Source organism: Mus musculus, chromosome 11, assembly GCF_000001635.26.
Source record: "Mus musculus strain C57BL/6J chromosome 11, GRCm38.p6 C57BL/6J".
Lineage (NCBI taxonomy): Eukaryota > Metazoa > Chordata > Mammalia > Rodentia > Muridae > Mus > Mus musculus.
The window spans coordinates 117,848,996-117,875,862 of record NC_000077.6 but is presented as its reverse complement, the minus strand read 5'-3'; the positions used below and the strand labels follow the sequence as shown (position 1 = coordinate 117,875,862).

At 52.9% G+C, this 26,867-nt stretch overlaps 3 protein-coding genes and 1 long non-coding RNA gene across 10 annotated transcripts in view, besides 1 other annotated feature; 1 reads left to right on the top strand and 3 right to left on the bottom strand.

Moving 5' to 3' along the window:
- Positions 1-4,778, bottom strand: part of Gm11725 — a 39,425-nt gene extending 34,647 nt beyond the window's left edge. For 4 of the 5 annotated variants that reach the window (XR_001780380.2, XR_001780382.2, XR_001780378.2 and 1 more), the window contains exons 1-2: positions 4,430-4,778; positions 3,660-3,768 (exon numbers count right to left, since the gene is read on the bottom strand). This is a non-coding gene — a long non-coding RNA (predicted gene 11725). Of the gene's footprint in view, positions 1-3,659; positions 3,769-3,967; positions 4,124-4,429 lie in introns of those variants that run through there. The other variant, XR_001780383.2, reaches the window with a different exon arrangement.
- Tha1 (threonine aldolase 1) lies at positions 2,337-7,914 on the top strand. Of its 2 annotated transcripts, NM_027919.4 has the most exons (7): positions 2,337-2,692; positions 4,176-4,259; positions 4,763-4,851; positions 5,243-5,428; positions 6,055-6,192; positions 6,311-6,503; positions 7,121-7,914. In NM_027919.4, the coding sequence occupies exons 1-7, from the start codon at positions 2,464-2,466 to the stop codon at positions 7,402-7,404; spliced, it is 1,203 nt and encodes a 400-aa protein (NP_082195.2). In that variant the 5' UTR covers positions 2,337-2,463; the 3' UTR covers positions 7,405-7,914. The 2 variants fall into 2 exon arrangements, with proteins under 2 accessions (NP_082195.2, XP_006534324.1); XM_006534261.3 differs by lacking the exons at positions 4,176-4,259; positions 4,763-4,851 and having other exon boundaries at positions 2,413-2,692.
- Positions 8,185-10,453: an enhancer, noted in NCBI's record as "VISTA enhancer mm780". NCBI's record gives its function as "enhancer in: eye[6/7]" and the evidence as "EXISTENCE:transgenic organism evidence [ECO:0001131][PMID:17130149]".
- Positions 10,320-15,111, bottom strand: Tmem235 (transmembrane protein 235). The gene is made up of 4 exons (NM_001085535.1): positions 14,937-15,111; positions 13,555-13,635; positions 12,851-12,988; positions 10,320-11,745 (listed from the first exon to the last, which is right to left on the bottom strand). The coding sequence occupies exons 1-4, from the start codon at positions 15,109-15,111 to the stop codon at positions 11,504-11,506; spliced, it is 636 nt and encodes a 211-aa protein (NP_001079004.1). The 3' UTR covers positions 10,320-11,503.
- Positions 15,112-20,119: 5,008 nt separating this feature from the next.
- Positions 20,120-26,626, bottom strand: Birc5 (baculoviral IAP repeat-containing 5). Of its 2 annotated transcripts, NM_009689.2 has the most exons (4): positions 26,402-26,626; positions 26,000-26,109; positions 23,083-23,200; positions 20,120-20,638 (listed from the first exon to the last, which is right to left on the bottom strand). In NM_009689.2, the coding sequence occupies exons 1-4, from the start codon at positions 26,510-26,512 to the stop codon at positions 20,555-20,557; spliced, it is 423 nt and encodes a 140-aa protein (NP_033819.1). In that variant the 5' UTR covers positions 26,513-26,626; the 3' UTR covers positions 20,120-20,554. The 2 variants fall into 2 exon arrangements, with proteins under 2 accessions (NP_033819.1, NP_001012273.1); NM_001012273.1 differs by having other exon boundaries at positions 20,120-23,200.
- Between the last annotated feature and the right edge of the window lie 241 nt (positions 26,627-26,867).

Sequence of the window (26,867 nt, the reverse complement as noted above, 5' to 3'; positions counted from 1 at the left end):
AGCCTTTGCCCCCGCCCCCCATTTCCCAGCAGAAGCCTGGAGCCAGACAATGAGATAAGGGTTTGTTTTCTAAGGACTGGAATTCGGGAATCAGGCAGAGCGTGTGGGTCAGGGCCAGAGCACCCTGCTCTGGTGAGGCAGGGGGCCTTTCTATTAGCTGGGGGTCCCAGGCCTGCCGCACTTGACTTCTGCATGCTTTTAGGATGGCTCTGCTAGGTGTTTGGGAGAGGAGAAAGAGTCCCTTAGAACTGGCTCTGCTCCTACAGGTGGCCTGGGGCTGCCCCTCCTCCCCACTTTCCTAGCCCCCTGGACTTCCAACGGGTACACCACCTCCTTGTGGCCCATGTTGTCTCCTATGCAAGTCAGTCTCTCCTCCTCCATTACCTGCTGTCAAAGACTGATGCTTCCTCCAGGAAGCCTGCCTGGCTGCTCCTTTCCAACATGCCACCCACAGACACGGCTAAAAGAAGGCAAATGACAGAGAGGAGGCACAGTCTGCATCCGAGAGACACCGCCGTGTTAGACCAGGGCCTCTGCTCCAACAAGCCCTGCTCAGAGCAACTTGCTCCCAATAGACACCGTAGACAGACAACTGGGACCCACACTTTGGAAACAGAAGCAGCTGAGCAGGGCTGAGTTCCCAACCTCCCTGTATGGGGAAAGGTCACCCCTTGGCCCTGGTAAGGCAGAGTGTATCCCACAATAGAAGAACCAAGTTCCAGGGCCTTGCAGTTCCAACGTCAGGATAAACAGCAGCACTTCCCACGAGCCAGGCTGGACAAGCGCAGCTTCTGATCCTCACCAGAGTTAGGGACCATGGCCACAAGTTGTCTGCTGACACACTATTGGGAGCGGGCAAATGCTATCTATGTTCCTTCTTTTTAATTTTAATTTTTTGAAACAGAGTCTCACTTTAGTACAGATTGGCCTGAAAGTCTCAAATATCCTCCCGCCTCCCCCAACCCCACCCCGCCCCAAAGGACTGAGATTACAGGCATGAGCCACCATGCCTGCCTTTTGCAGTACTGAGGAATCAATCTAAGGATCACATGCTTACTAGCTAGGTGCTCTGTCACAGGGCTCTTGGGCATGACTTCCATGGAAGCACCTTGTCTCTCCAAGCCAATGGTATAGGAAAAAGAAAGATTTCTAGATACCTCCAAAACTCCGTTTCCCATATGTCCTAGAGAGATGGCAGACACAAACCCATACAGTCTCTTGGAGACTCTGTAACTCTAGCTCCAGGTTGTCCAGCGCCCTCTTCTGGCCCCAGTAGGTAACTACACTCATGTGTATCTACTCCCCACCCCACACATATGATTTTTAAAGTTTTAAATCTCCCCCCCCCCCCATACAGGGTCTCTGTGTAGCCTTGATTGTCCTGGAACTCTGTGGACCAGGCTGGCCTCGAATTCAGAGATCCGCCTACCTCTGCCTCCCCAGTGCTGGAATTAAAGGTGTGTGCCACCACCTCCCAGCTTTAAATTCATTTAAAAGAAGAATTTGGGGAGAGGAGAGGGGAAGGGGAGGGGGAAGGAGGAGGAGGAGGGGAGAGGAGGGAGGGGGAATGTATCCCATTTGGTAGCATGCTTGCCTAGCACTTACAAAGCCCTAAATCTAGTTCCCAGCACAGCGTAAACTGGGCATGGTGGCACACACTTGAATTCCCAAGCAGGACGGTCAGATGTTCAAGGTCAACTAGGTTACCCAGTGAGTTCAGAACTAATTTTGTTGTTTGTTTGTTTGTTTTGAGACAAGGTTTCTCTGTGTAGCCCTGGCTGTCCTGGAACTCACTTTGTAAACCAGGCTGGCCTCGAACTCAGAAATCCGCCTGCCTCTGCCTCCCAAGTGCTGTGATTAAAGGCGTGCGCCACCACTGCCCGGCCAGAACTAATTTTTAAGGAGAAAAATTAAAAAGACTCCAGTGGTTGAAAGCTACTGTTTATGGGCAACACGGTACCATACTTGATTCCTGGACTTCACATCAGTGTCTGCAGCCTGTTTCCTCGGGTGTAAAATGAGGACCGTGAGGGACTGGAGAGGTGGCTCAGAGGCATGGAACTGATTATGAAGAGAACCTGAGTTCCATTCCCAAACACCCAGGTGTTTCCCAGAGTGGCTGAGACGCTTAATTAAGTTAAATCTGCAGTGCCACGAGCAGTACCATGTACACGCTAAAATCCCCGGACCTCAGCTTTGTTTCCCACTCAGCAAAGTAAGGAACTGTCATTCCAAAATCTCCTAGCCTTTGGAACAACGGAACACAAAAACTACAACTCTCAGCATGCTGCGGGGCTCGAATAATGTATAAAACTCCAGAGAGGACTACAATTCCCATAGTGCCCCGGGCTTGCCCAGTTCAGGTCCGCGCGGGGTCAGAAGAGTCCAGTTACACGGGTTCCCCGCTGGCACGGAAGAGACTGTCCTCCGCTCCTGCGGCCGAGAAAGACGAGTGCCACAGCCATGCTATGCAGCCTGTTCCGGGCCGCCATGCTACGCAGCCTGTTCCGGGCCACGGTCCCGGGGCTCAGGGTGCCCTGGGCTCAGTGGTCTAGGAATTGGGCGGGGGTCCCAGCCCACGTGGTGGACCTACGCAGCGACACGGTGACCCGGCCAGGGCCGGCCATGAGGCGCGCTATGGCCGAAGCGGTTGTAGGAGACGATGATTACGGCGAAGACCCTACGGTCCACGGTGAGCCCGGCGAACAGGCCCGGGGCAGGGGTCGTTGCGGTGACCCCGGGACGCTGTCCGTGGTTCTGACAGGACAGCACGGACGCAGAGGGGTGCCTCGCTGACATTTGAGGACGCTCAGTGGTGCACTCTGCGTTCTTGTTCCTTCTCGGAGAGATCCCTGGTAATGCAGACTCTTGAGCTCCACAATGGACTTGGGGAGCCAGAATCTGCATTTTAACAGGACCACCTGGTGATTTCTGCCCACTGTCACCCAATTGCCCAGATGGGTGTTGTCCAGACTTGGCAAAGCAAGACCCCGAGATGGGCAGAGAGGAGTTCAAGGACCCACATCAGGAACAGGGAAGAACCAGGGTTTGAGACAGGTCTTACTACAAGGAGGGCTAACTACTCTCCTTCATTCATTGGCTGACTTCACAAAGACAAAATCAATCCAGCAAAGAAAGTGCTCGCTGCTCCTTCACAGGGGGGGGGGGGGGGTGCAGAATTTCATATCTAGGGAGTGCAGCGCGTTAAGGAGACAGCAAACCAAAGCCCACCCGGGGTCAATAGTCACTGCTAAGGTGGACCTCTAGTGCTGCTGTGTGTGCACTAGAGATCCAGAGATACACCAGAGATCACACTTGACCTTTGTGGACCCAGGGGTGATTGGGGCTGATCTAGAATCTCTTGACAACAAGATATTACCAGGAACTTCAAAGATGCTGAGCTACACTGCTCTCAGCAGGCACCTGGTGTAAACAGGTCACCACATCAAGGCTGGGAGGTCCTGGCCTCGACAGGAGTCTGAGGAGGGTGAACCAGGGGCTGGGAGGAGGAGCGAGCAGAACTCATCCCCGACCGCACACAGGGCTCAGGGAGACACGGGTATGTGTCCTCTGGGGACAGAATCTAGATCACTTTAGCACTGAGCATTGTGTCACAGACAGGAGAGCCACCATGGCCTTTACCCAGGCCATCCACTCACCCGCCAGCTGCACTCTTTGTGCCCTGCCCGCTCCCCAGAGGCTCTTCTTCCGTGGTGATGTGCAGAGGAAGTCCACAGGGAAACCACAAGGCCTCACCTGCCGGGGCTTCTGGGAAAGGGAGAAAAACAGGTGTGAGGTCTGGGTGGGAAAGGGGCTTCAAACCACAAGGGAGTTTCGGTGGCCTGGGGCGGGGACTGTGGCTCAGGAGGACTGACAGAGGGGCCTCTGGCTGTGGCACGTGGTTACCAAGATCACAGACTCCAAGCCCCACCCACAGGACCATCATTTCTCATCCGAGCAAATGTACCTTTTCGGAGAGAAGTGCTTAAGATAAGGTCTTGCTGTATAGCTCAGGCGGCCCTCCAACTCAGTTATCCTCCTGCTTCAGCAGAGTACTGGAATCACAGGTCTATTCTATCAAACCCTGTAACAAGTACACACGAACTGTGTGCCACGGTACAGTGGCCCGAGGAATTGCTGATTCTTGCCCTTCCCCTGCCCCCCTCCCTTCTCAGAACTGCAGGAAAAGGCTGCAGAGTTGCTTGGGGTAGAGAGGACGCTGTTTGTGCCCACCAACACTATGGCCAACCTCATCTCTGGTGAGTGTCTTACCCGCCCCTCTGAGCCCCAGCTCAAAGGGTCTGTGGCACTGGTGGGCACACACCTGGATTTCTTTTGGGTGCAACTGGTGGAGCACTCTGCATTTGGCAGTGGGAGGAGTGAGGTCTGAGTCTCTGCTACTCCCTAGCTCTTCTTCCTGGATGCTTACCTTGCAGCCCTGGCCTGGGTTGTTTCCCAGTGTGCTTCTGTCCTCTGGCTGCTCCTGGTACCCTGGGATGCCTGTTCCTGGAGGCAGCATCCTGGCACTCTTCCTTGCTGGCCATGGGGGTCTGGTGCAGGTTATTAGTGTCCAGCCTTCACAGCCTAGAATTGTGTAACACACCAGTCTTTTCAACACGTGACAGTGAGGTGTTTTGACTCCCAATTGACAGAGGGAGTCTGAGCTCACTGGGGGCCCTAGCTCAGCCTGGCCAAGCTGAGCAGGGGCAGAGAGATCCTCTGGACCCAGTTCCAAATCCTGCCCTCCTCCCATCTGTCTCAGTGATGGGTCACTGCCGGCGCCGGGGTTCCCAGGTCCTCCTTGGGCAGGAATGCCACCTCCACGTCTATGAGCAGGGCGGGGTGGCACAGGTAAGGACCAGACAATAATACCCTGGGGTTTTGGATATTCTTCAGCCAGCTAGGATGTCAAGGTAGGCCCCTGTTTCTCAGGTACCAGCCTGGAACCGGCAGAGGGGGGAAAGAGAGATGGAAGGGAGGGCCTGGGCCCAGATTTGCTCACTTGTCGCGGTGCCTTACTGCCCTCTAGTGGACAGATGGAGCACTAGCACTCCAGAAAGACGCCAAAGGGCAACGACTGAACAGAAAAAGCAGGAACCAGCAGCCTTTCCAGTTCGGATGCTGTGTAAACATGCTCAGAAGAAAGACCCTGGGTTCCAGAGGTGGCTCTGACTGCAGGGGAACCTTCCTACCCAGAAGTGCCACCGGACCCACCTGATCCAGCATCCTCTCCCACCTGCAGATCGCTGGGGTGCATTCCCACCCCCTCCCCGACCTGCCCTATGGCACCTTGGACCTGAATGAGCTAGAGAGGGCACTCACGCGGGGCTCTGGGAGTCCCTACCATCCAGTCTGTGAGCTCGTGTACCTGGAGAACACTCACAGCAGCGCGGGAGGCCGGGTCCTCCCTGTCGACTACCTCCGCCAGGTAGGCTACCTCCCCCAGGTAGGCTCCCACACAGCAGTGTCCCAATGCCAGCCCAGTGCACTCTGGGCTTCCTGTTTCCCCTGATACAGTCCCTTTCCTTAGGAAAATCCTCTCTCTGGCGGACTGGAGAGATTGCTCAGTGGTTAACAACAGTGCTCTAAGAGAGAATCTGAGCCGGGCAGTAGTGGCGCACGCCTTTAATCCCAGCACTTGGGAGGCAGGCGGATTTCTGAGTTCGAGGCCAGCCTGGTCTACACAGTGAGTTCCAGGACAGCCAGGGCTACACAGAGAAACCCTGTCTCGAAAAACCAGAGAGAGAGAAAGAGAGAGAGACTGAGAGTTTGGCTGGATCAAAACCATCTGCAATGGCATACACCTGCACACATAAAATAAAAATAAGACAACTGGAGAGAAGGCTGGATGGTTAGCATCACTTGCTGCTCTTCCAGAGGACCTGAATTATATTCCCAGCACCTACACCAGGCAACTCACAATTTGTAACTCTCGCTCCTGGGGAATCCAGTGCTTCTGGATTTAATTTAAATTTAAAAAAAAAAAACAAGATTCCAAGCCCAGTGGTCTCTTGGAAATTTTGCCTCTGAACACCACCTGCCCTTTGCTTTCAGGTGTGCCTCCTGGCCCACGCCCACGGAGCAAGGGTCCACATGGATGGAGCTCGGTTGATGAATGCAGCAGTGGCTCTGCGCATACCCCCTGCCCGCCTTGTAGAGCACTGTGACTCTGTATCCTTCTGTTTCTCTAAGGTAGGCTGTCCTTCCGGAGCCTGACAGACCTGCTTGCCTCGCTCGGGTGCTGAGGCTGAAGCTCTAACCTCATCTCAAGGGCAGGCTTTGTGAGATAGGGTCTCTTCTCTTCCCTTAGGGCCTAGGTGCACCAGTGGGAGCTCTGGTTGGCGGATCCAAAGACTTCATTGGAGAAGCATGGCGCCTCCGCAAGGCCCTGGGTGGAGGCATGCGCCAGGCTGGAGTGCTGGCTGCGGCTGCCCTGGTGGGACTAGCTGAGGCAGAGGAGGTGCTACCAAGGGACCACGAGAATGCCCAGAGATTCGCTAAAGGTGCCTGGAAGGACCCCCCCCTATCCCTTTTGCTCCCTCCTACTTGGGCCTAGATGTCCCGGGCAGCAGGATCAGGTCCCCAGCAGATCTGCACCCCAAGAGTCTAGCGTGTTGAGAGTTGGCACTACAGGGTCGGGGATTTAGCTCAGTGCTAGGCAAGCGCAAGGCCCTGGGTTCAGTCCTCAGCTCTAGAAAGAGAGAGAGAGGGGAGAGAGAGAGAGAGTTAGTTGGCACTAAGTCTCTAGGATGGGACCTTGGGTCTTCTTGCCTCACCGGCCCTGCTCCAAGGGGCACCCCACACTGGGTGCAACCAGCAGAGTCAGGAACCAGGCCAGAGTAGAGCCTCCAACTTGGGTCTTTTGTGCATGTTCTAAACATTCATAATGACCCTATGATGTTCCCACATCTGAGGCCCAGAGTAGATGACCAATCTATTTAGTGTGAGGAAGAAGGAAAAAGTAGGACTCAACTCATGTTTCTGAATGCCACATCAGGATTCAAGCTGTTTCCCCACAGGATAATCGGGGTGCCCTTCTGCCTTCCCTGTGGGATCGATCTGGCAGTGGCATGGTTGGGCCCTGGGGTTGGGGTATACTCACCACCATATCTGACTCCAGGACTCCAAGACCTGGCGTCACCCATTTGCTCTGTGGATCCTGCCACCGTGGAGACCAACATGGTGCTGGTGCAGGTAGCTGGGCTGCCTCCCTCGGAGCTATGCCAGCGCCTGCAGGCTGTGAGTGCAGAGGAGGTGGCTCAGACTGGCCGTGCCGTGCGCGTGCTGCTGTTTCCCTGGACAGAACAGTCTGTGCGGGCTGTGTGGCACCGAGATGTGTCTGCTCAGGACACGGAACTGGCACTGAAGAAGTGGGAGTTTGTGCTGAGACAGTTGCGGCCCTGAGGCCAGGGGATCCGGGACCCCGTGCTACGATTGGAGTGGGCAGTGAGATGCCTGAAGCTGTTAGCCTGGTGAAGGCTCATCCTCTCTGGAGGATGGTGACATCATTCCGTCTCTGGTTTGCTCCAGTGACACTCCTGGGATGGCCTTACGCAGTCAGGAATAACCAGGCATAAGGTGGGGAAAGCTGTGACTGCATATCCAGAGAAGGAAGCGCATAGAGGAGGCAGGCCCTGGGGTTGGGGTTGGCCCTGGGGTGTAGCAGGATTGCCTAGTGTGCATAAGCCCTGGGCTCCATCCCCAGCACTGTGGGTTCGAACCCCAGCAGCTCACAGCTCACAACTGTAACCCTACCATGCTAGGGGATTAGAAGCTCAAGGCCACTCTCAGCTACTCAGAGAATTTGATGCAAGCCTGGGCTACACGAGACCCTGTCTTCAAGAAAATAGATCCTTAGTGACTGACACAGTGGAGTTGTCAGAGGTGGACTGTGAAATAAAATACTGAAGGCACTATACTGGTTACTTTTATGTCCGGGCTAAATACGTGACAGAGAGCAACAGGCTTGACTTCCAGCATCCGCACAGTGGCTCACAACCATCTGTAACTTCAGTTCCAGGGGCTCGGATGTCCTCTTCTGGCCTCCACTGGCACCAGGTACATACAAAGTACACAGATACACATGCAGGCAAAACTTAAAAACATACTCATGGATGTGGACATGAATCTCGTTGTATGTCACTATAACAGTTACCAACACCAATCAACTTACTAGAGAAAAAGTGTCTTTTGGCTCCCAGTCTGGAAGGCGTCAGTCTGTGACTAGTGAGCCCTGTAGCTGTGTCTATGGGAAGCAGAATACAATGGTAAAGCACTTGCCACGGGGACCTCTGGGAGGTGCCAGGCCCAGGCAGCGACATCGTGTGATGAACAGTCTGGACCGCAGCTACTGCAAGCAGGGAAGTGTCAGAGCCGGCTACAGAGGGCTGTCTGCCCTGCACCCCCAGGAGGCTCCAGATCTGTCTGTGATCTAGGATTTAGGGATCACAGGGCCCCAGAGTGTTTCTCCTGTGTCTCAGGTGGTAGAGCATGAAGCCAGCGTCTTCTTTCTTACTCTCCTAAACTGCCTTCTGGAGACAGGCAATAAAAACGCGTTGTGCCGTTACCCACCACTGATGGGGAACAAGCTCTCCCAGGCGAGCTAGTGTCCTAACCAGGCAGGAACCCCTCGCCAGCTCTAAGGTTCTAGCCTTAGGAACTAGAGAGCTAGCTGGAGCTCAGTTTGACCTTTCCTAATCAATGAATGCTCTGTGTAGGTCATCAGCCTCCATGGTGGCTGCTCTGCACCCTTGGCTTTATACCTGTCTGCTTGGGGCAAGTCTCCTCTCACCCCAACCTCAGTGTGGTGGGCTCCCCCTAGGCAGGCACTGTCTGCCTCTTCCTATGTGTCTTAGTTAGGGTTTTCCTGCTGTGACAGACACCACAACCAAGGCAGCTCTTATAAAGGACAGCATTTAATTGGGGCTGGCTTACAGGTTCAGAGGTTCAGTCCATTATCATCAAGGTGGGAGCATGGCAGCATCCAGGCAGGCACGGTGCAGGAGGAGCTGAGAGTTCTACATCTTCATCTGAAGGCTGCTAGCAGAATACTGGCTCCCAGGCAGCTAGAATCGAGGGTCTTATAGCCCACACCCACAGTGACACACCTACTCTAACAAAGCCACAACCTCTAAATAGTGCCACTCCCTAGGCTAAGCGTATGCAAGCCATCACAGTATTGCATTATATATGTCCAGACTTAGTGTGTCAGGTGCTGGGTGGGGTAAAGCCTGCATCCAGGAGACACTGCATCCTCGTGGGTCACTGGTGCCATCAGAGGATAAATGACCAGAGGCAGCTGTGGTGTGGCAGAGGAAAGGGAAGAGCAGAACATTTGCAGGCAAGTGAGCCCAGAGCCAGGGAGCCCTGTGCTGCTATGGGGCTCCTTTGCTGGCCCACATTTGGCTGCAGGACCTGAGGCCCACACATAGGGAAGGGTGAGGCTCTTGCCTGTGAGGCCCGATTGCCAGAGGCTTGTTCTTGTATGTGTGGGAAAGCTCCCCACTTGTCTCTTCTCTCACCGGAGCCCACTGTCTCTTCTCATCAGCTCTGAGCCGCTAACTCCTCCCTGGGCAGCACTGCTTTGCCTTTCACCTGGGCCTCAGAGCCCAGCTACCCAGTGAACCGTGAAACAAGATGAAACCATTGGGCGTTGCTAAGGAGACTGGCCCATCAGAGGGGAGGCCTCGGCTGGCTTCAGTAAGACCCATGTCTGGCCACATGCCCACATATACAGACACATACCCTTAGGCAATTGTGGAGGTCTTCACAGCCACTGTGTGGGTCTTCCCCAGTGTAGCCTGGAGTCCTAAAGCCATCCACATTCCGTGGGGCTGGAGTTAAATTCACAGCCTAACTTCCAGCAGGCAGACACCTCGGCAAATGTCTACAAAGCTGGACAGGGAGAGGCTATAACTTTCTTCCAGCTCGCCATGAGCCAGCCCAAATCCTGCTGAGGCCCAAGGCTCCTCTCAGTCTCTGGACCCAGGAAGAAGGCAAGTCCTGTAGCTTACATGACAGAGAGCACGTGCTCACAGGATATCTGTGACGGGCACACACACACACATACATGCAAGGCACATCACTGATGGCCAGAGACACATGCACTAGGCTGTGTTCACCCTTCTAACATCATGAGAAATGGGTATTATTACCTAGTTTGAAGAACTCCAGGCTGGCCCTGGTGGTGTATGGATGAAATCTCTCCACTAGGGAGATTAAGGTGGGGGCAGCAAGTTTGAGCTTGCTACATAGTGAGACTTTGTCCCTGTGCCCTCCCCGCCAAAACAAACAAATAACTGTAAGAGAAACACATATATCACAGCTGATTTATTCAGACACCTGGAAGTGCTCTTACATGGAATGGCAAAGGTCTGAACACAAACTGGAGGGCAGGGTCTCCATCAGCTCCAGTCCTTTGCCCTCAGTGGGTCCCACTAACCCTGCTCCTCAGAAGCTCCCCAGATCCTTAGAAGCAATCTAAGTAGCTTGGGGACACTGCTGGGACCAAACCTTGAGAGATACTACCTTCCCTAGTATATGTCCCAAACTCAGGAAGAGCCCACACCAGAATCAGGGCTGTTTGGGGCTTTTGGGGTACTGTACAGCCCCTAACTTACAGCTGCCTATTGTCCAAATACATAAACACAGGTCTGTCCCCTTGTATGTGGCCAGAGCTGATCCAGTTCTCATCTGTGCTGTCCCAGGCAGGGAGAGGGCTGCAGGCCTGGGCCTGTGAGCTGACCCATCCACATCTGCAGCCAAGTCTCCAGGCCAGGCTTCTGCGTCCCTCTGAGGAGTTCCTCTAGCCAGACAACCCAGGGGGCTGGCCAGGCATGGCTCCAATTCACTGTTAATGGGGCCAGCCTCAGACATTCCCCTGGTTGCTGCTATAAAGAGGAAGTTCCAGGCCAGCATGGGCAGCAGCCTGCTGGGGATGAGGACTGAGACCCAAAGGTCCACTTTGCCTGGAAGATGTGCCTCTCACCAGCCCCAAGCTTCCTCCCCACCAACTTCCCCTTGGGAAAGGGAACAAAACTGAACCCATGGGTCCCGCCAAAGAGCAGTGACACCCAGACCTGCCATCTGTTCTTGGGCCTTCTGGCCTCAGTCTCCCACTCTGTGGCATTCGGTGAGTGGTTACTATTGCCTAGCTTGTGGGGGATGGAGAGGAAGCGGAACACTCAGCAGGCACCTAGCACAGGGGAGGACTGTCTCAGCTCCCTAGGTTGGAGTGGGCTACATCCCCCAGAGCAAGAACACCTTCTGGACACACAGAACCCTGAGGCACCCCACCAGACTGTCCCAAAAAGAGCTCATGATTCGAGGCACCGGCTACCCACCTGCCCTTCTCATGTTCAAATGGAGTAGAATGGAGCACTCCCCCCCCCCACGCCCTCCCCACGCCCCCCCCCCATCTCCAAGGCCCTTCCCAGCCAGGATTCCGACAAATGTCAAAGGTGTCTGGGGCTTCCTTCTCCCCAGCACCCTGTTACACTGGGACTCAGAGGATCACAGAGTGGGGCACTCCTGGGCGCTGGCTCAGGCTGAGGAGCCGGGCAGCTGCGAGCAGGAGGGCCCCGCTGAGCACCTCCGAGGCGCAGGAGGCCCAGGCCAGGGCCAGTGACCAGCCGAAGCTGATGTGCACGTTCTGCACGTGCGTCACGCCGTACGTGCGGGCCGCCTCCACGAATGCCAGGTGTGAGTAGCTGATGTAGATGCTGAGCCCTGCCAGGGTCAGGGCACCTGGGGAGGGAAGGGCGGGCAGCAAGGCTGCTCAATGTGTCGCCCACAGACCCAGTGTTAGGTTTCCTCTCCCCTCCCAGAGACCACCTTTGCCTCAGGACAGGCACTGAGGGTAGTGAACTCTGTTTAAGGGATGTAGTGTTGGGGGTTCCAATACAGTCCTCCACCCAGCAAAGTCCCTTGTAAATGACCCCAGGGCTCAGTTATGTCTGAAAAAGGCCCAGCTCTGCAGCCCACACTATCTGGCCTCCTTGGGCAGTGTTGGGCTGAGAGGGGGGTGGATTTCTAACTGCCTGCAGCTAAAGCCACCTGCTGAATCTGGGAAAGGGTGTAACACAGAATCTAATGCATTGTGGGGTGTGGTCAACACCTGCAGTGCCCAGCTCCCGGAATCTCTGCCTCTCACAGCACATCTCCCTGCTGGTCCCGGCAGCCTCAGCTCTAGATCCGTCTGTCTCTCCTCCTGACATCTTGACTCAGGTCTCTCACCTCCCTTCCCTCTGAGGGCAAAGTGCCCTCTGCCCGGGAAGGCGGGGTCAGCCTCGCCCAGAAGCTACCTTCGGACCCTCTACCTGTGGTGGTGTCTTTATGCAAAGAAAAAATGCAGAGGCTCTATGAACTTTCTCAGTTATAATCCTAAGCCATTGTGGCCGTCAGTGGCTCCCTGTGGCGGCTTCCTGTGGCTTCTTAATTGGATTTTGCACTCAGAGTCTCCTGGGTCAAGGCCATGGCAGACATTTTGATTACCCCAATTTCCTTCTCTAGAGACCTGGATCTAAATGTCTGTCTCATTAGTTCTTAGCCGTGGTTCCCCATCTCAGGCTCATCCCGTGCCTAACAAAGGGCTCCTGAAGAGCCCAGTGTCCCCTGCAGGGAAGCAGGCTTGTCTGGGAAGGGGTGCAGCCCTGGGTAATCTCATCATTGTGGTCACAGCCAGGAGAGTACAACCGGCCTGAGTCGACAGGCCGGCACAAACCCAGCCCCAGTGATAAAGGCTGCTGAGGAATGACCCCTGTGTGGCCACCTGCCCACCGTTGATGACAGGGTGGGGACTAAGTGAATGAGGACCCCACTCCCAGGATGACCAACCCTCCCTCCAACTCACCCCCTAGCAAGAAGTAGCAGCCAGTGGCCAGCAGCAGAGGGACACTCTGGGATAGGGAGCTGAGCAAGCCGCAGACCCAACCACATACGATGAGGACGAGGCTCAGAGGCAAGACTACCATGACTGTGCGATGCAGGGCTGTGGGAAGAGGGGGTTTCAGGGGCAGGCAGAGGGGGGGACAGAGGGGCAGGGAAAGGGACCTGCCTCCAAGGAGGAGCCAAAGATAGCCATGCCTTCACCTGCTCTGGTCACCAGAGCAGAGATTCAAGCAGACGCCTATCTCCCTAGGGGCTACTAGACCCTCCCGGTGGCCACCCCTTTCTGGTACAGGCTTTCTGAAGCCAGGATGAGGGAGCTCGCCATTGCCCTTCCCTCTCCACCCTCCGGCCTCTCAGGGAGAGTAGGTCATCGATGGCCATCCAACTGAAAACTGGGTCAGTCTAGAAGGGGACTTGGTGGGCATAAGGAGACCCAGTCATGCTCCAAGGTGGTTCACATCCTCAAAATCAGAGGCTGGTTCCACTGAGAAGGACCCGGGGTATGGGGAGGGCAGAGCCGGCTGGGCTTCCAGGATCTGTGGTCAGAGGGCTATGACGGAGACAACCTCTGGGCCAGAGCCTCAGAAGAAGTTTGTGGGCTGAGGTGAGGTGGTTGGGTCCCAGACCTGCCTGAAGAGTCAGAGATGGCACTGCCCCAGGACTCACAGAGCAGGTGCTGTACGGAGGGAGAAACTTCCAGGCCGGCACTGGCAAATGGGTCAATCAGGGGCACGCAGCTGTTCTGCCCTGAAAACCAAGGTGCAGATGGGGGCTGGGCATCATGGGCACCATAGCCTTGGGACCCAGTTTAACTCTTGAAACTCAGGGCTATGGCTCCAAATGGGACTAGAGACTAGACCTCTTATTTAGTTAAGGGTCACAGAAGGTCATACCTACTGGGAAGTGAGTGTAAAAATTCAAACATTCAGAAATGCCCAGATTGGGTCACCAAAAGAGGAGATGCCACATCCTGGAGCATTCCTGACTCGTGTTATCAGGGCTCTCTGGTCCTTACACATGACCACACACTCATAAGCACCTACATACACTGCTGAGCACACAGGGAAGCACCCACACATGCACGTATGCTGAGCGCGCGCACACACACACACACACACACACACACACACACCTACATCTACACATATGCCGAGGACACACAGATAAGGAGGTTTGCCAGGTAAATGAACAGTTTGATCATTCGTCCCAAGCACACAGAGGAAGCAACCATCACGCATCTGCTTACACATACAAGTCTGCTCACAGCTGTGCGCAGTCACACACACACACACATACACACACTCATACACACAATCATATTTATTTTTGCCTCTCATAGTCACACAACTTATATTTCCTCACACACACAGTACCATGTGTTCATACACAGCCACTGTCATATTCTTGACACCCTTTGGCAAGGGCAGCATCAGGCTGAGGTTGGTGAGAATGGGGGCTTGAGGGGCACTGGGGAGCCTCACATAGGAGACACCAGCCCCTGGTCACTTGGCTGAAGGGCCCTAGACATCCACACCTATGCTTCCTGCCCCTCCTCGGCCCCATGGCCCCTCCTCTAGGAAGGAGTCAGGACTTCCGTGGTCCCTGGGCAACAGCCCTGTGGAAGAGCAGAAAGCGCAGGAAGCTGCGACTGAGCCCTGGTGACTGGGACCCAGCCACCGGTGCTCTTCTTCCTCTGACCTCCATGGGGGCACCTAGTCCTAGAAAGGCTAAGGAGGTGCAATCAAGTTACTCAGAAGCAAGGAGCAGGTTCATGGCCCACCCACCTGACCTGTCATCTCTCAATGGCACCCCTACTCTTCCCAGCCAGGCCTTAGAGAGAAGCTCTTCAGAATGTAAGGAAGCATGGTTTCAGCCCCCTCTGCTTCCCAGCTATGGCCACGATGGCAGCAGCCTGTCCCTGAGCGGGGACCTTCTTTCTCACACTCCTCCGCATCCCAGCAATGGAACTGATAGGGACGGGGTTAGGGGGATAGGAATAAAGGAGGTGGAAGGAGAGTGGGACCAAGGAGTCTCTGTGTGTAGCTCACCTTCACAGGTGCGCCAGAGCCCGGAATGCGAGAAGAGCTGCACGCCACCGAGGCCGCCAGCGTCCGCCACCTCCAGGATGTACCAGTAGTCGCTGGCGACAGCCGCTGCCAGCAGCGCGAAGCTGAGTAAGGCGCCCAGGGCTGCGCTCAGGAGCAAGGTGGCTAGCAGGGCCATGTGAGTTAGAGCCAGACAGCAGCGCACGGGACGCAGGGCCGAGTGGGAAGAGGAGCTAGGGACTGGCTGCACAGAGTGGCAGGGAGGTGAAGACAAGAACTGTCGGCTGGGGACAGTCGGGGTTCGGGACAGAAATGAAGCAGGCTAGTGAAGGTTTAGGCGGTGGGAGGGGAGGGAGCATCAGCAGGAGAGGGCATGGGAGGGGTGTTGCAGAGCAGGCTGGCTGGAAGCAGAGGTAGATAGAAGGCAGGGGCGGGGGAGAGACAACGTCATAGGTGCTTCTGCGACCACTGCATTTCTGCCACCGCAGGAGTGGTCAAGTTTTCTAGGAAATGGATCACTTTTCTGTGCTGGCCAGGCAGTAAGGGAAGAGAGGGGGGAATCTCAGGTCGTAGCAGAGCTGGAGACAATAAATTTGGGCTCAAATTCCAATGATGTCACAAACTAGGCACAGTGCTGTGTGATGTTTGGGAAGAGGATCGGAGGTGAGTCTAAGATGGCCCCACCCCCAAGATGTGCAGGAGCAGTCAGCAGCTGGACCACTGCAGCAATAGCTCCTAGAACGGAGGTTTGTGGAGAGGGAAGGGTGGTAGACAGACCCAGCTGGGCACATTTAGGGAAGACTTGGGTTGTGACACATCTCAGTGTGGGGTCCTGGTTTCCATTAGTCCCGAGGACCAGTGGAATAAGCTTCCTGCAGCAGGGAGAAAAAAGCATTGCTTTTTTTCTAACTCACTTTCAGAGCACACATACAGACCCCTGCCCCCCAAGGACAGGAGTCAGATGCTAATGGCAGGAGAGGCAAGGGAGCAGGGAAGAGGCCTCTCCCAGGAAGAATCAGGCAATGGGAAGCAAGGTGAGCTGGGTTACATTTTGGAGAATGGGGGGACCTCTAAATCACCGCCCCTGGGGAGGACAGAGCCCAAAGAGGAGGGCCAGAGGTGGTCTTTCTAGGACACCAGAGCTTTGACACTCAGGTCAACCACCCCCTTTCTTGGATTATTTGGGTCTCTCCATAATATATGTTTTCTCTCTGCTAAGCTCTTGGCTTGAGGAATATGGTTCAGAGATAAAAGCAATTTTAGCAAAGTTATTAAAACGATATTTCAAGTGGAATTCAGCCATTGAAACAAGAATTGATGCAAGCACAGAATTCTTCCAGCACGCTGCAAGCTGCTCCCTTCACATGCACACCAAGCTCTCCCCAGCCACATCTGCTCTGTGACAACCTCTCCGCTGGCATTGTCCCACAGACACCCCTGCTCTGGAAGCAGGTGGTAGCCCTATGATCTGGTGCTTAGAGAGGCAGCCCTCCCAAGGCAGGAGGAGAGGGAGAAGGGAGGCTCTTATCCCAAACCGATTACGGCTGAGGAGTAATCATGAATCACGTAGACTTGAGGTCACCTAGCAGCCACCCCAGTCAACATGACAACAATCAGTCTTGCTTTCAGTCAAAGGCTTCTTGCATAGAAATCTGAATTGACAGGCTGGTCTGGCCCCATCCCTCTCTCACTGAGTCACTGAGCCCCCCCCCCCCCAATCCCTGTCCTTGAGCAGGTTTGTAAAGGTTCCTGTTCTTGGTGCAGCTCAAGCGGGTCTAGTGCGGCAGCTGTCAAGGTAGGTGACAGCCATGCCCGAGGCCACTGCTACCCCAGAGTTAGGGGCAGGTGTGGGGGTGGAGGTGTGTGATGTTTGGGAAGAGGATGGGAGGTGAAAGCAAGATGCGGCTGCCTTCACAGCACTGATTCCCTGAAGCTGAAGGGCTGGACGATGGCCTGCTGAGCAGTCCATTCCCACTTCATTTTCAACCCTGGGTTCTGTGCAGCAGAGCCACTGATGACATTGTCCTCTAGGAGGCAGGTGCTGGTCCCTGAGGGGCTGCCCTAATGAATTCAGCCAGTGACATGGTGCCGTCTGAAGAGGAGCTACTCTAGAACTACATGTTGTCTCAGTGTGTAAGCTGTACTAGGCTGTGTGCTGGCCTCTGCCTCCTGCAGGGACTCTTCAAAGACAGCATAACCCATCAGTACAGACGCCAAAGACAGGGGTGGGCTCCTGGAGGAAGATGGTCCAATCCTGAGTGACAGAGATAGGTCTGCACCCAAGCCTCTGTCTTTAACTAGGTCACATTTGCTGGAAAGATTCTGTCTCTAGTGCCAGCCATGTGTCCTGCCCCAGGCTAACTCTGGCTATGGCCTCCAGCCCGAGACTGGGGAAGCAGCTGCAACTGTGAGCTAAATTACCCTTCAGCCAATGGCCATCAACTATCTGCCAGCTAACTTTACCGAGCATGGTGAGCATCCTCCCACAGAAGATGGACCTCACACAAATTACTGCCCAACAGGCCCATTCATCCACCCAGCATGCAGGATGAAAAAAAAAAAAAATCTAAAAGGTTCTCCAGAGTTGGAGAGCATAGGCTAGAAACACAGCTTTTCATCTTGCTTGGATGAAACAAGGCTGCAGCCAAGGCTCTGTTTATACACACTGAGGAAGCACTGGATAGCTACTAGATGTGACCATGGCAGTAACTGGACTGACAGATAGTATCAAACCAAGTGGAACCCACAAATCTGTGAGTCCACTGGCAGAGCTGGCCACCCCTGCCACCAGCTAGGGCTTTGCAGTGGGAAGGTGTTCTCATCGCTGTGGGAAGCCACATGTGCCGTTGCAGAGTGGCGCTGGCTACTGCTGGCCACCACGCATAAGTTTGGACAAACAACCAATGTGTACATATGCAGTAAAGCTTTTTGCCAAGTCACTGCCTGGCCCGGGCATGTTAATGAAGTACTGAGAATATAACAAATCAGATGTGAGACATGCAAATGAGGTATGTTAATGAGGTTCTGTGAGGTACTGAGAGTAGCCAATCAGATGAGGAACATGCAAATGAGGCATAGTGCATAACCAATCCGGGTGTGAGACACGCCTCTCCTAGGCCTGTATAAGCAGCACCAGTTCTGGGCTCAGGGTCTCTTCGCCTCTGCAATCAAGCTCTCCCAATAAACGTGTTGCTGGTCGAGTCGGGCATGCGCAAGACATTGCCATGTCCTCCCTTCCCACACGCATACCAGACTACATTTGCAGTGACTAGAAGGCACACCTCTCTCCTGATCTGTGCACCCACCCTTGTCAGTCCAGCTGGCAGCTTCTGACAGGAACTCAATGACAGGGATGTTGAACGGTTGCCTCTTCTGTTGCCACCCAGGGTGCTCGGCACACTAGCTGGCTTTTTACCTCCTTGATGGTCAGAAAGCAAGTAGAAACTCTGCAAGCTGGCTGCAGGAGGCAGGGTTCAGGGCACAGCACCAGTTCGGAGTATGCTCAAGCACTCAGAATGTCCCACTGTGGGGGCGCAGACCCAGACTGGGCCTTCCCTGTTGAAACCTGGCAAGTGCCATAGACGGAGCCAGTGGGCAGGAAACTCGAAGCCCTGCAGGGTTCCTCACCTTACTCAGGGTGATGCTTGCTCCTGTGAGACTGGAAGGTCCGTCCTCAGGGTCCCCTCACGGGCTGTGGTGGTGCTGGTCTCCCCCGCAGGCCTGCCTGTCTGCCTGTCTGCACACGTCTTGTTATCCCTGACTGGGATCTAGCTCCACTTGGGCGCAGATGTCCACCCTGGTGCTTGCCTGTGGCCTTGACCAGCTGTTTAGACACAGGTTCTTGTCGCTCATACTTGTGTTGCTAACCTCTGCTCTCCTCTAACCCCTCCGCTGCTTCTCTGATTTCTGTGGTAAGGTAAGGTGGGAATGGTCCAGCTCCTAATGTTGTACAGTGGTTCCCTTATTTTGCTGGAGTTATTGCTGCACAGAGCTGCCCTAAGCCCTCAGGGAGAATGTGTTGGGTGGTTCTGGAGAAAGCCAGGCCCCAGATGTCCAGAACAGCTCCTGAAGTGGCCACCCAGGAGCCATCCAAGTGGGCACAGGTGCACACATCACCGCCACTGGGAAAGTACAGAGGCCTGAATCCTTTACACATGCTCAGACGAGCCTGGGCCTCACCCGGCTGCTGCAGAACTGATGGTCTGGTTTGCCAGTGTTCTTCCAGAGTTAAGCTGCAGGCAAGTCAGTCAGCCCTGCTGGAAGCCTCAGCAGGTCGCCGGGCTGACATTTCTAACTCTGCCTCGGGCCTCCTGGGTTCTGAAGATCTTACTGGCTTCCTGTGCTCATCCTCCTGTAGTCGGTGAAGCTGGGGACCCTTGCAGGACAGGAACAGAGCAGAACTGGACTCTGAGCCTCAGTCTATCAGCATGGTGTGCATGGGATCTGTACCCCTGCCTGACTTAATTCTCCAATGTCAGTCACAGTGGGCTGTGCTTTTCCCCACAAGCTCAGAGAATAGTTACATGGTTTGTTTGAGCAGGATGTCAAATAGCCCAGGCTGACCTCAACCTTCATACCCATAGCTTAGGATAACTTTGAACCCCTGATCCTTCAGCCTGTTTCCAAAGTCCTAGGATTACCAGTATGTGGCATCCCATCTGGTGTCTTAGCTTCTCTTGATGTGATAAAACACTCTGACAAAAGCACTTGGAGGGAGGAGCAGTTCAAGGTCCTGGGAAGCCAGGGAACATGAAGCAGCTGCTGAGTCAGCAAACAGAATGGTGAGTGCACCCTGATGCTCAGCTCTGCATCATTTAGTGCAGGGTCCTCCTCAATGCAATCAAAATACCCCCCATCTCACGGGTGATTAAGCTGACAGCACTGTCCTTCACACCTGCCTTGCAGAGGAAGTCCTGTTCATGTAGTCACACTGTAATCCCAGTGCCTTCTCACTACTGCTCAGCTCTGCAGCTCATGCTGGGATTGAAGCTTAAGATACCACTGAGTCTACGACCTTATAACACAAAACAAACAGTACTGAGAGCATGGCACAGGCCAACACCTGGGAGGTTGGGGCAGCAGGATCGAGTTCAAGGCCAGGTTTGGCTATATAGAGTTCCAGGTCAGCCTGGACCACACAAGACCCGTCTCAAAAAACCAAACAAACCATTTCTCCAAGACAGACAGAGCTTACAGTCCACTTTTTCAAGTGATTTTATTCCGTTACCCCGTGGTAGGAAAACTCATCAGGACAAAATTATCAGCACAAACACATATAACCACACTTACCCATGGGCTGCATTAGCAGCCCTGTATGGAAATATCACAATCAGAACCAAGACCTTGCACAGGCACCCCGACCCCCACAGGTCCTGTCAGAGAACACTGTCCCTTCATCACTTCCTTATTGCTTAAGTCCACGTCACAATAGAGCAAAGCCACAAAACCAAAGAGAGGTAGCCACTTTAAAGCAAAACCAAAAATATTTGATATCCAGTTTCAAAATACCACTGTCTCCTTCTCTAAGATCCTGCTAGGAGGCCCTGGCTGGAAAAGCTGGGATGCGTGGCTTAGATGTGGCATGTCACTCAGGTCCAAGTTATCTCAGCAAAGGCTCAGCATTAGGCAGCCAGCTGCTCAATTGACTGACGGGTAGTCTTTGCAGTCTCTTCAAACTCTTTTTGCTTGTTGTTGGTCTCCTTTGCCTGGAATGATGAACAGACACGAAGGGGCTGGGGTGTGGCCCAGAGGGCCAGGCTTGCCTGTCCAGGGTGAGATGCTAGTTTCATCACCATCGTGGCAAGATAAATCATTAAAAGGAAAGTTATTATTTTTGTATTGCTGGGAATTGAACCTAGGGCCTCAATAGTAATAAGCAAATACTTACTGAGCTACAAACTGGAATTTTCCTTCCTTGATTTTTTATATATATACATATATATATATAAACATGTTTTTTCAAGCCGGGCGTGGTGGCTCACGCCTTTAATCCCAGCACTCGGGAGGCAGAGGCAGGTGGATCTCTGAGTTCCAGGCCAGCCTGGTCTACAAAGTGAGTTCCAGGACAGCCAGGGCTATACAGAGAAACCCTATCTCAAAAAACCAAAAACAAAAAAACAAAAAAAAAAAACAAAACAAAAAAAAACATGTTTTTTCATGTAGCCCAGGATAGCTTTTAACTTTCAGTCCTCCTTCAGCCAGCCAAATAGCCAAATTATTTGGGATTGTACCCTAGTATCCTAGGACTGTACCCTGTGGCACCAAGCCCGGGTTAGTCTTGTAGGATATTTGATCACATTGTGACCCCCAAGATTGTGTTGTTTATTGGAAAAAAACTGTTTCTAGTTGTGGTGTGGCTCAGCCCTTAGCACTCACCTTTAATCCCAAACAATGAAGGTAGTTTGTAGAAGGAAGCACCCATGCTTGCAAGTGATGTCTAATTGAGTGGCAGACAAAGTGACGAATCAGAGGAAGATTGAGAGACTAGGTCACGCCCAGCTCTCCTGAGAAGGGAGCGGAGGGGAGGCGAAGTAAGGAGCAGGGCGCAGAAAAGAGAGGAGGCCGTCTTACTAGCACAGCTGTGCGCAGACAGACTGAAGAGCACAAATGAGAGACAGGTGAGGACAGAACAAGCCAGAGAATGAGAAGCAGCCGGATTAGAACAGATTGCCAACGGCAGTATGAAGCCAAACAGAGCAATTCAGAAAAGGCTGAAGAGAAAAGCCAGATTGAATCAGTCAGCTTGGAGAAGAGTTTGGGTCAGAACAGCTGAGTTGAACCAGTCAGTTAGAGCCCAGAAAGAACTAGAAAGTGTGAGTTTACTCAGCAGTGAGTCTCAGAGGCTGAAAACATTCTAGACCTAGATTAGATTGTATAGAGGTTAGAAGCTTCCAGGACTAGGCCTAGGTTAGCAGACAGGGGCAGTAAGCCTGTGAGACAATTATTACAGAAGAATAAAAGTTACTTTCACAGATTAGAGAACTTAATTTAAAATTAATAAATTGACAAGAAAAAAAAAAAGACTGAAATATGGCTGTGCTCCTTATGGTAGGATCTCCACAGACCCAGAGCTACAACCTTAAACACAGGAAGGGATGCCTGGTGGTGGGAGAGCATGCCTTTAATCCCAGCACCCAGGAGGCAGAGGTTTGAGGCCAGGCTGGGCTACAGAGTGAATTCCAGGGCAGAAAGAGCTGCACAGAGAATCATGCCTTAAAAAAAAACCTTGGGAGAGGGGTCTGAGTCTGGATAGATGGTTCTTTTGACTCTGTGCCTAAGCTTGTATTAAATATGTTTATTGAACCTCAACTCTGCTTCAAAAAAATAAATAAATAAATAAAAAAGAATGCTATATAAGAGGGACTTGAGCAGCAGGACCCACCTCACCTGACCATCCCCAGAGTGTCTGAGCACGCTGACCAAACACCATCTTCAGCTCCCTCTCCTCCTGACAGCAAACCATCATCCTCTATGTTGAGCATCAGTCAGTTATTTCACAAAGCCCTCCACCAAGGAACGTAACTTACAGCTGAAGAGAAACCGTGGCAACCAAGACAGCAGGTCGGAGCCTCTACCTGAGCCAGGGTCAGCTGTGGGTCATCCTTCGAGGATGAGGTATAGTGTTTGCCAGTGAACCCCTCCCCGACTCCTCCCACTAAAACAGTTCGAGGGTAACAGATGAGCACCCAGGCTGCCTGCTTAGAGTTGAACTTCAGATAAACGAACAATTGCAGTGAATAACCAATGCAAAATGTGGGGTGTTCTCAGTCAAAATGGACCCAGGTTTACTCTGAGCTCTGGACTCTGGCCACCCTGACTCTTCATGCCTGGCTGCATGGGAGCCACCTCCCTGTGGACTCACCTGTGCCTCCTGCTTCCCAATCAACTTCACGTGACAGGAGGCAAAGCTCAGCTGACCTGTCTGCTCAGTGTCCCCTTCAGCCAATACTCTCTGCCATGTCCCCAAGCCTCTACCTATACCAGTGCTACCACTGGGGGCTCAGCCTGTGACAAGGGCTTCTGACAATGCTTGCCACTCAGGTGGGAAGGTGACCTGCTCAGGAACCACCTTTGAAGCACCCTTCCTGAGCAGATCCCTAGGGCTTCTGGGGGCAGAATTTGCTCAGTCCTTATTCTCAATCATACATACAATTTTGTTCTTGGCTCTCTGTCTGTCCAGTTTCAAGAATTCACTGACGGTTAGTTCTTCCATCTGCTTCTTGACAGTGAGGAAGGCGCAGCCAGGGGAGTGCTTTCTATGCTCCTCTCTAATAAAAAAAAAAAAAATAGACGTACATGTCAAAAGTGCCAGGGCTACTCACCACCCACAGTCTATCTCCCATCTCCACGGCTGTCTCTTGGTGCACCCTGATCTGTGTCAAGGACAAGATTTGAGGCTCAAACATGTCCTAGGAACATCCCACACAGCATATCTTCTCTCTGTTATGTCTTCCCCATTCTTTTTCTTTTCTTTTTTTTTAAAGATTCACCCATTTATTAATTATATGTAAGTACACTGTAGCTGTCTTCAGACCCTCCATAAGAGGGGTCAGACCTCATCACAGATGGCTGTGTGCCACCATGTGGCCTCTGGGACCCGAACTCAGGACCTTCGGAAGAGCAGTCAGCACTCCCACCCACTGAGCCATCTCACCAGCCCCCGTCTTCCCCATTCTTTTCTCTTTTTTTTCTGTTTTTTCGAGACAGGGTTTCTCTGTGTAGCCCTGGCTGTCCTGGAACTCACTCTGTAGACCAGGCTGGCCTTGAACTCAGAAATCCGCCTGTTTCTGCCTCCCAAGTGCTGGGATTAAAGACCTGCGCCACCAGAGACACCGCCTTACCCTGTGGTGGTTTTAATGAAAGTGGCCCCATTAGCTAATAGGGAGTGGCACCACTAAGAGCTGTGGCCTTGTTGGATGAAGTGTGTCACTAGAGACAGGCTTTAATGTTTCAGAAGCTTAAGCCAGGCCCAGTGTCACTCTCTCTTCCTGCTGATATAGCTGTAGAACCCTTAGCTACCTCTCCACCACCATGATGATAATGGACTAAACCTCTAGACTGTAAGCCAGCCTCAGTTAGTTAGATGCTTTCCTTTATAGTGGCCATGGCGTCTCTTTACAACAGAAACCCTAAGACCAGGCAGTGGTGGTGACTGCCCCTAATTCCAACACTCAGGAGGCAGAGTTCAAGTTAGCCTGGTCTACAAAGTTCCAGGATAGCCAGAGCTACATAGAAAAGAAAAACAAAAACACACACAAACACACACACACACACACACACAAACAAACAAAAACCCAGTCTCAAAAACAAAACAAAAAAACCCACAAATAACAAACCAATAAAATAAATAAAAACAAACAAAAGAAATCCTAAGACATACCCAACATAAACATTTTTTTAAAATAAAATTCACTAAGCTTGTCAGCTTGAGTCCCATCCTAGGACTCTCATAGTAGAAAGACAGAAGAGACAGACAGATCCAATGTCTATAAATTGTCCCTCAACCTTCGCATGTATATTATACATACATGTACATATGCATACACACACACACACACAAGATTGTTTGAATTCCTCCAAAGACCTGCTAGAAATCATTCCACTTTACAGGAATGTTCATAAAGCTTTAGCACACGTCTACTCAGGGAACTCCGCTAACTCACACACGCCCGTGAGAGGACTTGTCCTGCATATGGTACGTCACAGCATTCAATGCAGGACTGCAGTTAGAACACAGCTTGTAAGCTCTAAAGACAGACAACATTAAGTCTTTTTTTTTTCTTTTTAAATTTTGCTTTGCATGTATGAGTGCTCTGTGTAGATGTGTCCCATGTGTGCTGAGTGTCCTCAGAAGCAAGAAGGGGGCCTCAGATCCTCCGGGACTGGAGTTGTAATTGATTGTGAGCCACCAGGTGGGTGCTGGGAACCAAACCTGGGTCTTCTGTAAAAGCAACAAGTGGTCTTAACCTCTGAGCCAGCTCTCAGCCTTTTTTTTTTTTTTAATTTTTTTTTTTTTTTTAGATTTTTAAAAAGACCTTAAAAAGTCACTAAGCTACTGATTTTTGCAGTAGATGGATTATATTTCAATAGACCTGTTTTTAATGAATCATAGTCCAGGATTATAAATTATTTCTCTGCTGGTTAAATGAACCAATTCAAGCCAGATTAGATGTTATGAAATGCAGGTTTATTGGAAAGCTGCTCCCAGGTGAATTCACTGGGCTCAAGGACTGAGGCCAGGGGAGTCACCATGGGAAGGTGAGAGAAAGAACACATGTAGAGAGAGAAGAAGAGAAGTCCAAAATGCCTGGATTATATAGGGTGGAGCCTCTGGGGGGAAGGGCTGCCCAGTTCCTGGGCTGGAAGTTCAGAGTTGGGGGCAAAGTATGCCAGGGAGGGAGTGAGGGATGCTGGGAGAGCCTGGAGTCCAGGTCTGCTTTGATATGTAGAATAAGCACCTCAGTTCCTACTCCTGGGGTCTGAAACCAAACAGGGGCCACTGAAATGGCCCAGGTGAGGATGCTTGCTGCCAAACCTGCTCACCTGAGCTCAATTCCAGGGACCAACACAATAAGAGAGAAGTTATCCCCCCAAGCTGTCTTGACACCAACATCCACCATGACACCCACATCCAAACATACACAAATAGAAATATAAATTAAGTAATAATAACATATTTAAAAATTTGGTTGGGCAGTGGTGCTGCACGCCTTTAATCCCAGCACTTGGGAGGCAGAGGCAGGCGGATTTCTGAGTTCGAGGCCAGCCTGGTCTACAGAGTGAGTTCCAGGACAGCCAAGGCTGCACAGACAAACCCTGTTTTAAAACAAAAACAAAACACAACAAAAAAACCTCAGGCAAAACCATGCATGTTGGCAACACTCAGGAAACCAAGGCAGAAATTGAGAATTCAAGACTAGTCTGAGCTGTATAACTGGAACACTTGAGCAAGAAGCATGCTCTTCTACTAAATACAAATGGTTTGTCCCAACTCCAGTTCAACCCAAAAGGCTCTCAATGGAAGGGGAACACCAGGAAACCCACCGAGAGTAGCCTGTGGGACTTACATCGGGTTGTCATCGGGTTCCCAGCCTTCCAATTCCTTAAAGCAGAAAAAACACTGGGCCAAATCAGGCTCGTTCTCGGTAGGGCAGTGGATGAAGCCAGCCTCCGCCATCTGAAAATGACAGCTCGTGAGCGGGATCAACAGTCTGACCTTATCCCATGATTCCCAGAGATCGTTCCGGGCCGAGAACTGAGGACAGTGGGAAGAGGCCCGGAGGCTAACAGTGGTTCAGGCAGAGGGTGGGGAGAGCGGGGGGGGGGGGTGGCCTCGTGGAGGACAGAGCAGAGCAAAGCAGCCTGGCTAACAGTACGAAGCGAGGGTGGGGATAGCGGGTTCTGATCCCGGGTCACACAACTAAGGCACCGTCGGGCCCAGGGTGGAGTCGCTGGAAGCTGGGACTCACTCGCTCTGGGGTGCAGGCGCAGTCCTCCAGGAAGGGCCAGTTCTTGAAGGTGGCGATGCGGTAGTTCTTGAGGTACAGCTGCCAGATCTGGGGCAGCGCCGGAGCTCCCATGATGGCGTCACCACAACCTCCGCCAAGACGACTCAAACGCAGGATTCAAATCGCGCGGGCGGAGGCGCGCCGCAGAGCATGCCGGGAGAGCCCCGGCCCCACGCCCTCGCCCGCTGCCTTCTGGGAGTGGACGGCGCGAGGCGAGCCGGGAAAGTCCCGCCCCACGCCCATCTGCGCCTGGCCTTGTGGGCGTGGCGGGCGCAGGGCATGCTGGGAGTTGTACCTTCTGCTGCGGTTCCTTCTTGCTATTCTGACTCGAATCTTCCGCAGCTGCTCCCCAGAGGACACGGAGGGTGGCCGAGGGCGGTGGACGGGCCTGGGGCACCTCTTTAAAGCATGTCCGCTGCAAGTCCCA